The sequence below is a fragment of the Mixophyes fleayi genome, chromosome 4 (assembly GCF_038048845.1).
Source record: "Mixophyes fleayi isolate aMixFle1 chromosome 4, aMixFle1.hap1, whole genome shotgun sequence".
NCBI classification, from domain to species: domain Eukaryota; kingdom Metazoa; phylum Chordata; class Amphibia; order Anura; family Limnodynastidae; genus Mixophyes; species Mixophyes fleayi.
The window spans coordinates 137,825,221-137,838,651 of record NC_134405.1 but is presented as its reverse complement, the minus strand read 5'-3'; the positions used below and the strand labels follow the sequence as shown (position 1 = coordinate 137,838,651).

The following is a 13,431-nucleotide window of genomic DNA, read 5'->3' as shown; positions in this document are numbered from 1 at the left end:
TACAAGTCATCCTCTTCCTCCTAATCCATTGTACTGCACTTGCCATATACCACCTCTAAAAGAATGCTTCATATATAAAAAAAAAAAGTCATAGGCTATATCAGTCGGCATTCATGGAATTTTTAGTAATGTTTTGGAAACATAGATTGAATGTGTTTTTATTAATAATCTTTTTTCTTTCTATCCTTTATCTTTACAGTTTATAGGAATTATGGTGGCTAACGAAGATTACCGTTTACTTGTCCAGGGTCTCTGTAGTCTGAATTTCTCAGGAGACAGTGTGCCTTGTAAGCTTCTACTTGTTGGTGATACTGCATTCCCAGTGTTGGTGACCCCTGAAAATCATGTTCTCATCGCTGCCTCTAGGTATGGGACAGGCCGAATAGTGGTCATGGCTCATGAATCATATATGAATGAAGCACAGTTTATGGGTTTCCTGGAGAATGCAATATCCTGGCTGAAACCATCCTCAGAAGCCATAATTGGGGTTGACAGCAGCCTAAGTCTCCTGGCACAGACTCTCTCTGCCACTGGACATGAGGTTGACATGACCTCTGGTTTGAAGAAAGGTCTAGGAGTGCTCTGTATAACTGGATATAATGACAGTCAGGCACAAGAAATTGTCACTTTTTTGAGAGAAGGTGGAGGTCTGCTGATTGGAGCTCAAGCCTGGTATTGGTCTCAATGCCACAGAGAATTGAATGTGTTGTACCATTTTCCTGGAAACAAAATAAGCTCATCTGCTGGGGTGTACTTCACTGACAAATATGGTGAAAAAGGGAACTTCATTGTGAATAAAATGACACCACTTTTCCCAATATACAATGAGTAAGTAGTATACATACATTAATCATACAAACACTATTACAGGCTTCTGTCTTGCAGTGCTATGTTGTAAAGTAGTATTTTTTTCTATAACACTTATCAATTACTTATTCTATTTTATATTACTATTTCTCTGCAATCGACTATTGATTTGCTTCCTTACTTCCAAATTCCTCTTTAAACGTTCCATTGAGCTGTTTTGCTTATCGTCATCACTTCTCAATATTGTTGTACATTCGCTTAAGTATATTAATGCATTCTATGGCACAGAGTCAAAAGATTATCTTAGTGTCTGTTTGATGCTAGTATTTTGTTAACTGTTACTTTGTTGATATGACTTATTGTCCAGATCCAACAGTACTGTGTCTTGCTTTTTTATACAGTGTTTATAATTATCATCCTAATCTTGTTTCTTGTACAGTGTGGACTTTTCAGGGGACTTGAAATGTCTTCTGGATAATGTTACCAATCTGGATATCACTGGGAACGTTACAGCTTCACAACTTCTGCTTCATGGACCTTTGACATTTCCTGTTGGACTGACTGGCAGTTATCAGTGTTTTTTTGGTGCTGCATGTTATGGTAGAGGGCGTGTTGTTGTGGGGACACATGAAGGCTATCTTTCTAAGCCAGAGCTGCACACATTCATCCTGAATGCCATTTCATGGTTAGATTTTGGAAAAAATGGGAAGATCGGTGTTAAAAAGAACCTGAGTGGCCTCATACACTTATTGCAGAGCAAAGACATCCTTTGTACAATTTCTGACATAGACCCTGAGTACAGTGTATATTGCTGCAATTCTTATAGTGACAAGGAAATAGAAAAAACCCAGCAGTTTGTGGCAGAGGGAGGAGGCCTGCTCATTGCTGGCCATTCCTGGTTCTGGTCTTATTCAAATCCAGATGTGCTTTCTCAGTACCCAGGAAACAAAATCCTTAATAAGTTTGGAATTAGCATTCTGGAGAAAACAGTTACACAAGATATTTATAAAGCTCTAGATCCTCAGTCAGCTGCTAACACATATCATTTTCTCAGAGCAGTTTGTCAGCTGCTGCGTGTCCTGAGGAGTGGAGCAGAGCTGACACCACCTCTGAGCTCTTGGTTGTCAAAGCTCAGACAGGACATCTCAAGTTTTTTTAAACTGCCAGCTAGTCCTCTAATTTCATCACTAAGGCAGGAGCTGGTACACCTAGTACAGGGATGTAATCTACCCAATGTTAGTAAGCTGTGCCCAGTGAAAAGCTGCTCCAAAGAGGCTTTCATCATGTGCTTAGCCCAAGAAGTCAGCTGCCTAAATGAAGCAGATGACCAGGAGGTGGGCAAACTGGATCTTCAAGGGAAACCTCAAGTTACAGTGAAGATTGATGCTACAAACCTTGGTAGAGTATCCTTGTATTAACTTAATAATACTGTTCAAATGGTCAAAAATATTGGTATTCCCAATAATAATGTTTAAAATAAGCAAATTATGATATAATCAGATTTCTCCCTCACCATGCTTCTTGGACCATAGGCTACTTTCCCTCTCTCACCAATACCTTAATAAATGTGACAGGTCACTGTCTTATTCAATAGTGATACATATGCGCTTCCTCTTGCATTCACTATGAAAGAATTGAAGAGACTGACAGCAGGAAGGGAAAGGATACAAAGGAGGGGGAGGAAGTAAGCTTCACAACCACTATCTCCTCTACTTCCACTGTCCGTCATAAGAATCCTCACATGGTGCACAGAGATATGGGGCACTGTGTGCATCTTACTGCAACCACTGATTAAGGAGAATGATAAATGCTGCTTTGAAGCGAGGGGGAGGGTCTGGTTAAGCGTCACTGCGGGATTCACACAGCAGAGCAGAGTGGAATATCCTTGATTGTATACTTCATTAGGAACTGTAGCAACTTACTGAGACACCATAAGGGGAAAATTTATAAAAGCACAAGTGTGGGCCCCGCACTGCAAATACTGTTTGCAAATGGCTTTTCGCAAATATTTCAGATTTGAGCAATGCACATGGTTTTTAAACATAAAAATTCTGGCTTCTGTGGCAGTGCAAAATTTTGCATCTACTGGAGAAGGTGGATGAAGAGACATTCCTTGATGAGTGTTGGCTAGATGTATGAATTTACATCCACATGCAAAAGTGAGATTTCGGTTTGCAGGACAAGACTTTTTAAATTATATTCAAGGGATAAAGAGGGAGAATATATGGTGCATTCCCTGTTTTTAGGATGAGTGCACAGCCTTTTTCTCCCTGCAAAAGTACTTGGATTTTGCAGAGATTGGTCTTCATACTATGCTTTCCGTAGGACGCCCTTTCAAATGTACAATAGTGACACATGCAATAAAGACGACCACATGTTTCCTCTTATTCATGATTAATCTAAGGCAAAAGTTGAAAGGTAGAAGTAACAGTTGATTCAGGCGTAGATGGTCCTAAAGTGGTACTAGGTTGGACTTTCTATTAGAACAAAATGGATAATTGTAAATACATTTATTGTTTTTCTCCTTCTATGTGTGATTTTATTTACCTTTTTTTACCTTTAGCCAGCAGGTATGGCTGTTGCTTTCATTGCTATAGACCATTTTATATACAACTGTATAGACTGTGACACAAGTAAGACAAGAACTATAAATGTTTTGCCACTTATGGACAGAGAGTAGATTGGGACAGAACCTGGAAGAACATTCTTTCACCTCTGTATTCAGCAACTCAAGTGTAGTTTTTTACTATTCACCGGTACAACTGCTTATGGGAGCAGCTATCCAGGCTTCAGTTAATTGTTATATTGTTCTGATACTACATCTATATTACATCTTATTAGGAATAGTGGCGATAAGAAATGTTAGTTTAAGGGTAAAAAATTGCAAAGGGTCTTAAATATACCCTTATGAATCTTCCGTGATCCTCTATAGACTGTGCGCAACAGAACTGTAAAACTAGCTGGAGCACATCTGTGATTAAAATTGTTAAGTAAACCTTTAGGTGCTTCTATAGTGCCTGCGGGGAACAACACACACACACAAACGTCGTACCTTCGTAACGGCTGCTCCACCTACCGTTTAAACCGATTCCTCAGCACTGTTTCCCACACCGTTTCAGACTAGGGGAGAAACCACAACAAATTACTGAAGGGCAATAATTCAAAGTGGAAGGAAGGGGGTATACCAGACCCTGCACTCTACTCCTATCGCCGGTACCTCAATTTGGTCTAGGCCTGGCGCTGGACTACAGATATTCCACCCGAGAGATGACAAAAGTGAAAGATGATATTCACCAGGTAATTGCCGCATTCTTTTTATGGTTGTCTGCACTACCAGGATCATCGTCTAGAAAAAGGGGCTACATAAGGCAGCCCACCCACAAAACTGTCTACTGGGCTAATATGTAACTTCACACTAGTGATGTCTCAGTAAAGTTGCTACGATAGCACAACAAAACATTGCGGTGATGCGGCGAGCACTGATTAGCTTGCTGTAGCACCAAGAATTCAAATGGCCGGTGGTGAGCCCTGATTGGATCACTGCTCCGGCCACTGATTGGCTGGCAATGAATCATTTCTGGTTCGCTGTCAACAGCGCCTGAACCTGGGTGAGTGTTTTCTTCTTTTCTTTACCCTCTTCTTGGGCTTTGGGAGGGCACACTTCACTATTTAATTGGAAAATTGGAACAACATGAATCATTAGTGAAATATTATATTGTCGCTGTCATTTAGAAGGAATAGCTTGATTGCAGATCAAATGGCTTAAATGGAGATGTGGCTTTATTCTGTTCCCTCTGAAGCACATACTTGAAGAGCGTTTTTGATCAGGTGATCCATTGATTACGTGCCAATCTGCAAACCAGGGGAGTGCTGGCAAAATTTAGCACAGGAGAACAAGACTCAACACAGCAGCCTATTAGGAACATTTTAAGGTGAAAAATTGCAGGTGGCTCAGTGAACTAGCCCAAGGTAGCCCACTATGGGACCGGCCTGGGTTTGCAGATGCCCCCCTGCCCCCGAGCCCAGCCTGCTCCTGCTGAAAACTATTACAAACTATTCCTGACAGAAAGCACAGTCCATATGTAATTTACACTTTATACAGTGGTGATTAGTATCAAAAAAAAACTCTGATATTATAATTTCCAAGCTTTAAAGCCTTACAAGATCCCTAAACATAAAATAAAATACTATATAGCAGTGTTTCCCAAACTCAGTCCCTAAGTACCCCTAACAGTGCATGTTTTCCAGATCTCCTTGCTGGAGCACAGATGTAATCATTACTGACTGACACATTGTAACAGATCCACAGGTGGTATAATTATAATGTGTCAGTCAGTAATGAATACACCTGTGCTCCAGCAAGGAGATATGGAAAACATGCACTGTTAGGACTGGGTTTGGGAAAAACTGCTGTATAGTGACACTGGTATTCTGCCCCAGGTGGTGATGCCTGGAGAAGTACTGGACTCTACTTGTCTCCCAGGAAAACAGCAACACTTGTGTTTCCAGCCTCAGCTGTGGGGAAAGGTCTACAGGTAATTATAAAGCCTCATCTGTTCATGTGCATTGCGCTTTTGTGAATAATTTTATTTTTGACAAAGTGAAATAGTTTTTGGCTGCAACATTTGTAACGAACCAGCTTCATCTCAGTGATAAATATTATGTTTTTAATTGCTGATTATTGCCAGTATTTATAAAAAAAAATATTGCGAGCGTTACTCAGCAACCCCGGCGATACTGGACCAGTGAGCAGTAAGAGTTAATTTACCGTTTTGCTGGACTAGTCTCTGCAGTTGTAACTTTCAGTTCCCCCTAATGTAGGGAGAAAAATTGCAATAAAGTCTAAAAATATTTTATTCATTTGAAAATGAAATAAACATTTTAAACAATAATGCATTTTAGAAATATTCAAAAAATATTGCAGTTAACTCCATCCTGAGATTGCGTAAACAGAACAGGTATTTCATCATCATCATCATTTATTTATATAGCTCCACTAATTCTGCAGCGCTGTACAGAGAACTCACTCACATCAGTCAGTCCCTTTGCCACTGGGGCTTACAGTCTAAATTCCTTAACACACACACACTAGGGTCAATTTGTTAGCAGCCAATTAACCTACCAGTATGTTTTTGGAGTGTGGGAGGAAACCGGAGCACCTGGATGAAACCCATGCAAACATGGGGAGAACATGCACACTCCTCACAAATAAGCCCATGGTGGGGAATTGAACTCATGACCCCAGTGCTGTAAGGCAGAAGTGCTAACCACTAAGCCACCATGCTACCCAGGTATTTTGTGAAATAGGCTTTCCCATACAAAGGAAAATTACCGCTGGCAGAGTAACTACTTTCATTTATAGAGTGATGCAATTACGAGCCTTATTGCGGAGAAGAAACCTGACTATTTGCCCTATGATAAATAGGCCCCTAGTATAGATACAGTACCATAAGAAACACTGCAAAAATGTAGAAATAATTCCTTAATGACCATGGGGCCATAAGAGTCACCTCTTACAGCAAAACCTTATCATACTTATACTATCCTACATCCTATGTTCTCTATATCTAAAAACTGAGATATTTGCATTTTGTTCCCTGTAAATAGATAGGAGTAAACTGTTTCAACAACTTTCATAAGTCATCTGATTTCTGCTGGTTTGGAGATTTTGGATTTGTTTGTGAGCAGGGTAGAGAGTATTCAGAGCACATCAAACTGTGAAGTGTCTGCATATTGCAGAAAGTGTAATAAAACAAAAATCAAAGTTCTAACTTGAAAATCAAAATATTGGAGTGAATTATTAGTTAAAAATAAAACTAATAGATAAAGGCTTTAAAATATTGTAATTTTGCTTATCTTTATTTATTAGTTTCAACCCACTACTCTGTTGCTGAATAACAGACAGTCAAAGCTGTATTTAAAGTTGTTGTTCCTGCCCTATGGTGCCTGGCATCACAGAGGGCCTGCCCCAGAGGAACAATTGTTCATTACAGGGCAATCTCAATATGGCTTTATAGGGAATTTATGCAGGCAGTTATGCAATTTGAAAAATAATGAGGATACAATGACAGCACATATAATTCAGAATAATGTGTCATATTGCCACTAATGCAATCAGTACCCTGCCCTATTGGATACTGTCTGCTTGGTGTTTTGTACAGGTCCAGGTTGGCTGTCAGTCAGATGACCTGAGTGCTGCAGAGAATTTGTGTCGTGCACCTGTGGTTGTATACAGAAAGAAAGTTCTCGGTGAGAAGGTTGTGATATCCTGCGTCTGGGGAGGACTTCTATATGTTATTGTTAAAGAAAAAATCCAGTTGGGGATTGTTCCAGTTACAGTCTATGGAGGAGAGCCAGCTCCAACATTTATAAAGGGTAAGCAGGAGTATCTGGGTTACCCAGTTACTATGTTCTTCTGATCTCATTGTGGTAGTTGTACTGTCATTCATACCACTTTGTGCTATTTGCTGCTATTTCTTATTACATGCTGCTGTGAGATGTTCTGCAATACACTACACTGATCTTATATTAGGTACAGTATTTTAGAACTCATGGGTGTTAGGGATCCCAGTATGAATCCCACAGAGAGTGATTATACTTAAACCAAAATTGTCTTTATTATAAACAGACATTACATAGAAAGCAAATAAATGCAGTTAATGGTAAATGGCAAGTATAGTTCATAGAAGCAACAGGTTCGAGAGAGCAGGAATAACAAGTATAATGAATAAATGCAGTCCTAGACACAAAAGGTGAATTGCAGCACAGGGTAGCGGGATGACCAGGATTACCAGGTTTAGCAGATGAAGCAGGAGACATTGGATATCAGGCAAAAATAGTGAGTGCAAATTCAGGTTTAGCAGATGAAGTCACAGGGAGACTGAATTATCAGGTTAGTCAGCAGGCACGAGGCACTGGATGATCCATGGGAGAATCAGGCAACAGAAGGGTCAGGCAAGCCAGGGGGTAAGAAGCCAGGATATCCACAATATACCAAAGACTAAGCAGAAGCAATGTGAAACGAAGCCGGGGTCTGGATGACAAGAGGAGGTGCAGGACGATGGACAAAGCAGGAGTCAAATGCCAGGAAGAAGTCAGGATCCAAACAGGAGTATCACAGAAACCAGCAGCAGAGACAAACCATACAGAATCATCTGTTGTCAAATAAGAAAAACAACAGGACGGACCAACAAGGAAAGGTGACTGAGAGGAAGGTGTGAGGGTAGGAGACAATGTTGGAGGCATAAGATCTAAGCAGCTTATTAGGCAAGTGTCTTTAGGCCAATGTAAAGAGAATAATAGAGGTAGGTGCTTTTTATTTAAAAGGTCATATTTGGTAAATAGGTATTCTAATGTGGGTGTAGCAAGTGTTTGCTTCCTTGAATTCCATCAGCCAAGTGGGGGTAAATTTCAAATATTTGTCCTGTTCATCACCGAAAGGTAATTTTGTCCATAGATATATAGAAATCGATACGCCTATACTACTCCTCCACTGTAGAGCATGGGGCGGTGATCTCCACCGTCTTGGCGGTGTTATTTAAGAGCTTGATGAGTGCTTTTTACAGGAAAATATTTTGAGAGCCCAAGTAAACATAATCAGATGTAAGCCGGCATCTCCCCATCTGTTAATGATATTGCCCCAGTAGGGGGATATCTTAGATCATACAGATGGAGACATTAAGTTCAGAATATCTGGGCATCCATACTACCTAGTTAGTGTTATGTATTGTGGGTCCACCACTGAGGCACTAATTGAGGATGCGTGTGTAACCTTAAAAGGCAGAATCCAAGGGATTGGGTTAAGGACTCAGATAGGTCTCTATGCCAGGCGTCAATGAAACATGTTTTATGTATCAACCTATATTCTATAGTTAGTTTACAAATGCCAGAGATAGTATGCTATGGAGGAGTGGTAAGAGTGCAAGGCTACTCTAAAGTTTATCTACCAACTGTCTTCAACATGTCCTGTTGAGTTTTGGGGATAGATCCAATTGTGCTATTTTCAGGAGAAATAAAGAATACAGGGCATACAAGGAAGGAAAAGTACATGATCTCACCAATAAAGTTGGATTTTAATAAGGTATCCATTTTTTTCTGTTTTCTTAAGCATATTATATCATTAGGATATCTATTCCTGCTCCTCATCTTACAAATTAATTGGATACATATCTTATTCTGTTATCTCACTGTTGTGTTTTTTGTTATAGATTACAGTATCAACCACAAAATGTGTCTTTTCCTCAGGACAAACTAGCCTTTCATCATGGTTGGAAACCATTCGGAATTTCCCAGCTCCTTGGGCTGAGCTTATTACAGAAAACATAATACTTACGGTGCCCTCAGACAGTATTCGCTCACTAGAGAATCCAGAAGATCTGATGTCTCTATGGGAGGAGATTATGTGGGCAACAGCTGATCTTGCATCAATCTCTAAGACATTTCCTCGCCCAGAAAGAATTGTGTCTGATGTGCAGATCTCATCTGGTAAGTTTATCCTCATTTAGGATTGGACTGGTCTGTTAGAGCATCAGAGGATCCTCCCATGAATATCAACCTCCATGTGCCCTATGGATCTCTAAAAACAACTGCTCCTCCATTTACCAGAGCTGTTATTATCCCGTACTGTAGTTAGCTAATGGTGCTCTATTCCCTTATCTGCTGTAAACTCTTGCTGCCAAAGTTCACTGTAAAACAAAAGATGCAGTACTATCAGCCAGTAGTATCACAGGCTATACTGTAGATACTCAGGGGGTATATTTACTAAACGGCGGGTTTGAAAAAGTGGAGATGTTGCCTATAGCAACCAATCAGATTCTAGCTTCCATTTATTTAGTGCATTCTACAAAATGACAGCTAGAATCTGATTGGTTGCTATAGGCAGCATCTCCACTTTTTCAAACCCGCACTTTAGTAATTATGCCCCCAGGACTTCGTGGGAGCAAATGTTGAGAACACAATGTATACTGGCCATCTAACTCATACTTGCCCACTCTCCAGACTTCTGAATTCCGGGTTGGTCTCCCGGACTTCAGGGAGAGCAGGCAAATCCTGCCCACTTGCAAGCTCACTGGGCAGGTTGGGAGCTTCCATGACGTGATTCATTGGCAATCACGTAATTTTGACCCCGCACCCCTTGGCAAAATGATGCTTTCACATCATTGCGTTGCGGGGCCAAAATGACACAATTTGCAACACGCTGCCTCCCTCTGTATTCACACTTCACATCCCTTCTGGGATCTCCCAGAGGGAAAGAGTAAAAAGTTAAGAAGTATGACCTAACTTGGCTCAGATCTGAATAGTGCATCTAATTTGGGCTCAGACATGTGATTGCATGTAGTAACTGAGATATATAATGTAGGGGACACATGGTGCATGCACATCATAAAAGGTGAGGTTTTCGAGTGCAATATAAAAATTGAAGCAATGGCAAAAAGGTCAGTGCCAATTGTAAAGTGCCATTGTGATATCATAAAATGTACTTGTAGATTAGCACTTGTAACTGCATATGGATGTGTATAGTGAAATTTGGAGTTAGTAAATTTTGCAGAAGTTTATGGACAGATCTGAGCGGTTAAGAGCATTCCTCACTCTCCTGTAAATACAATGATGTATGTACCTATGTGCATAATCTGCATAAACAAAGTATGTAACTTATTACAACGTGCTACATCTGTATTATAAACGCACCCTCTTACTGAAAGGTGCTAGATCACATCATTTGTCAAAACAAAACATACTCCATCGGTAAGTACTGTAAGAATAAACCTTCTGGATGAGGCACTGTTATTTTATAATGGCCAAAGCCCCTTACTTATCCAATGATTTCACCACCAGATATTTGCTTTGAATAAATTAAATCATTATCTCATATTCCACCTTGCTAAGATTTTTGATGTACTGATTATTTTTCTCTCTCAATATTTTTGTAGTTTATAAATGTCACTAAGCATAACGATGTATTTAATAACTTTATAATGAGTAAAATGAGTCATGCTGGAGGATCAGACATCTCTTATGTCCCATTACCATTATACAAACAATATAAACAATGACAACTGCATTTTAAATATTATCCACAAGAGGGTAGTAAAGTACAGAACTTATAGAATGCAGAGTAATAAAATGGCCCAATATATTTTGTTGATAGTACCGATTGCAATTATTAAACTAGCAGAAGGATATGTTTGTTCTGTAGATATTGAAGACTTTCTAGTTTTGAAATCTAACCAGAGTGCTGCATAGTGATGTCATCAGCAGTGCTTGGGATTTTGAAACCTTCCTATACCTGCTAAAAAGGTTGTGCTGGTGCTTCTTCATATGCAAACATAGGGAAAAAAATCAAGCACCCCTTAGATTGCCTAGACTATAGATAGATAGATAGATAGATAGATAGATAGATAGATAGATAGATAGACCTCTTCTACTGTTTGTTGCTGCTCTTAGTTCTCTCAGTCACAGTAGGCTGTCTAGTTATTGCACTTTCTTCCTATTGCTGTAGGTTTGATGCATTCGGGCTACCCAATCATGGGTAATACTCAATCAGCATCTAAGCTAGTGGATGTTGAAGGCATAAAGAAAGGACTCTGGGGACCTATACATGAGCTTGGACACAATCAGCAGAGGGGTGTATGGGAATTCCCCCCTCACACCACAGAAGCCACATGTAACCTATGGTCTGTATATGTACATGAGATGGTGCTGGGAATCCCACGGGATAAAGCTCATTCAGCGCTAAATTCATCAAAGAGGGAGGATCGGATGAAGCAGTATTTAAAGAATGGAGCCAAACTTAATGAGTGGAGTGTATGGACTGCTCTTGAGACCTATCTTCAGGTATTTGATAAAAATAGCATAGTTTTTGCTTAAAACACCAAACCCACTTAACCACTATGTTAAAGAATACCATTTATCAAAAGGAGGTTCTAATTTCAAATCAAATATCTGCTTTGGTTTTTATTTCAAGTATTTTTTAAGAGTGTTGATATGTAGTTGTTTTCTCAGAACTATACCAGAACGCTGGCATATATAACATGGTTGCAGGATCATATCAAACCATAAGCACATACCCTACTCCACTATAGAATTGGAAAAAATTAAAAAGCTGTTACATTACTAAGGTCTGCAACATTTTTACAATTGAGTAGGGTGCGCACTATGTGTTTATATGGTCTTTGTACTCTATACAGGTTCTAGGCACCTATTTCATTTAACTACAGTACACCCATTCTGTACCAATCATAATCTACACACAGGTAGTTACTTCTGCCTAACAATATTAGTTTTGGTCTTTCTGAGGTTGTGGCGCTAGTTGTTGTTGGTTATGTTTGCAGAGTATGTAGTGCACAATGACCCATTAATCTAGGGAGCTTTGTGATGTCCCCTTTACTTGTTAGCCCCTGTACCTTAATTATGGTTTCTAGGAGTCCCAAAATCACTTTAGCCTTGTTAAGCTTTGCCTTCTTTTAAAGGATAACTTTTTCGTGATGCAACTGTAAATCAGCATGCAAAAATACATTTTCACCCCTTGCGTAGCAATATGATTTGTCCATATACAAATTTGCATGCTTTGGCTGGATATGCTCTTAACTCTAATGCAGGCCCAAAGGTTCTATATTGCAAATATAATTCCTATGCTATATGTAAGTATTTTATAAATAGCTGCTGCTGCTGCTGATGATGATTTTCTATATGCCCTTAAGGAGCCCTCGGCTGTGGCTGGCCCACTTAACAAATTTATATTTATATAATGTAGTACATTTTCTTTTTATGTTTTTCAGCTACAAGAGGGCTTTGGCTGGGATCCCTTCAAACGTCTTTTCTCTGAGTACCAAACCATGTCAAATGTTAGCAAAAACAATAAGGATAAGATGAATCTTTGGACAGAGAAGTTCTCTGAAGCCGTCAATAAAAACCTAGCTCCATTCTTCCAGGCATGGGGCTGGCCCATTGAGGAGACAACCGGCAAGAAATGTTCCACATTTCCTCCATGGGAGGAGAATCCTATGAAGGTTTACAACAAACAGATAAAGTCATAAGAAAGCAGCTACGGCTATTATATTTTATACTGGTAATCCTGCACTGAGCAGTGCTCTATTATGCTAGTTATTGTCAATGAAATAATAAGTTAGAAAAGTTAGCATCCTGTATTTCTCTTTGATCAAGACCTGACAGCATCTGTATCTGCATAGTAATATACAGTGCATGCTATGTTAAATTTATGAATGTCTTTAGTAAATAAACCAATCAGTTTAACACAACAGTCCCAGCGTTTTCTAGTTTCTTTAATCACAGCTAATTTTATGTATAGAGCTAACATATTCTATGGAGCTGTACAAAAGGGAAATGCAAACAACACTTATCCAAATTTTTGATACCTTTTCGTAAAGCATGACAAGGAATTATGTCTGAGACACAATGGTGATATAGAGACTGTGGAGAAAATTCAAAACTTTAAACACATTCCCTCATCTGGCCACAGAACATGTATGAAACAAAAATAAATAATACATGCATACATTTTTGAGAAGAAAACCCAAAAACATAATAAAAATGTCCTTGAAAAAAATGAAAACTAAAAATTCAAAAGGACAAAGTCTACATTTTTTTTTATTCCATAACATCTCC

General features: G+C 39.3%; 1 protein-coding gene across 1 annotated transcript; it reads left to right on the top strand.

The window, feature by feature from the left end:
* The first annotated feature begins 211 nt into the window (after positions 1-211).
* On the top strand, positions 212-13,066 carry LOC142152136 (TRPM8 channel-associated factor homolog). The gene is made up of 7 exons (XM_075208447.1): positions 212-828; positions 1,247-2,205; positions 5,248-5,342; positions 6,969-7,182; positions 9,052-9,291; positions 11,306-11,640; positions 12,585-13,066. The coding sequence occupies exons 1-7, from the start codon at positions 212-214 to the stop codon at positions 12,840-12,842; spliced, it is 2,718 nt and encodes a 905-aa protein (XP_075064548.1). The 3' UTR covers positions 12,843-13,066.
* The last annotated feature ends 365 nt before the right edge of the window (positions 13,067-13,431 follow it).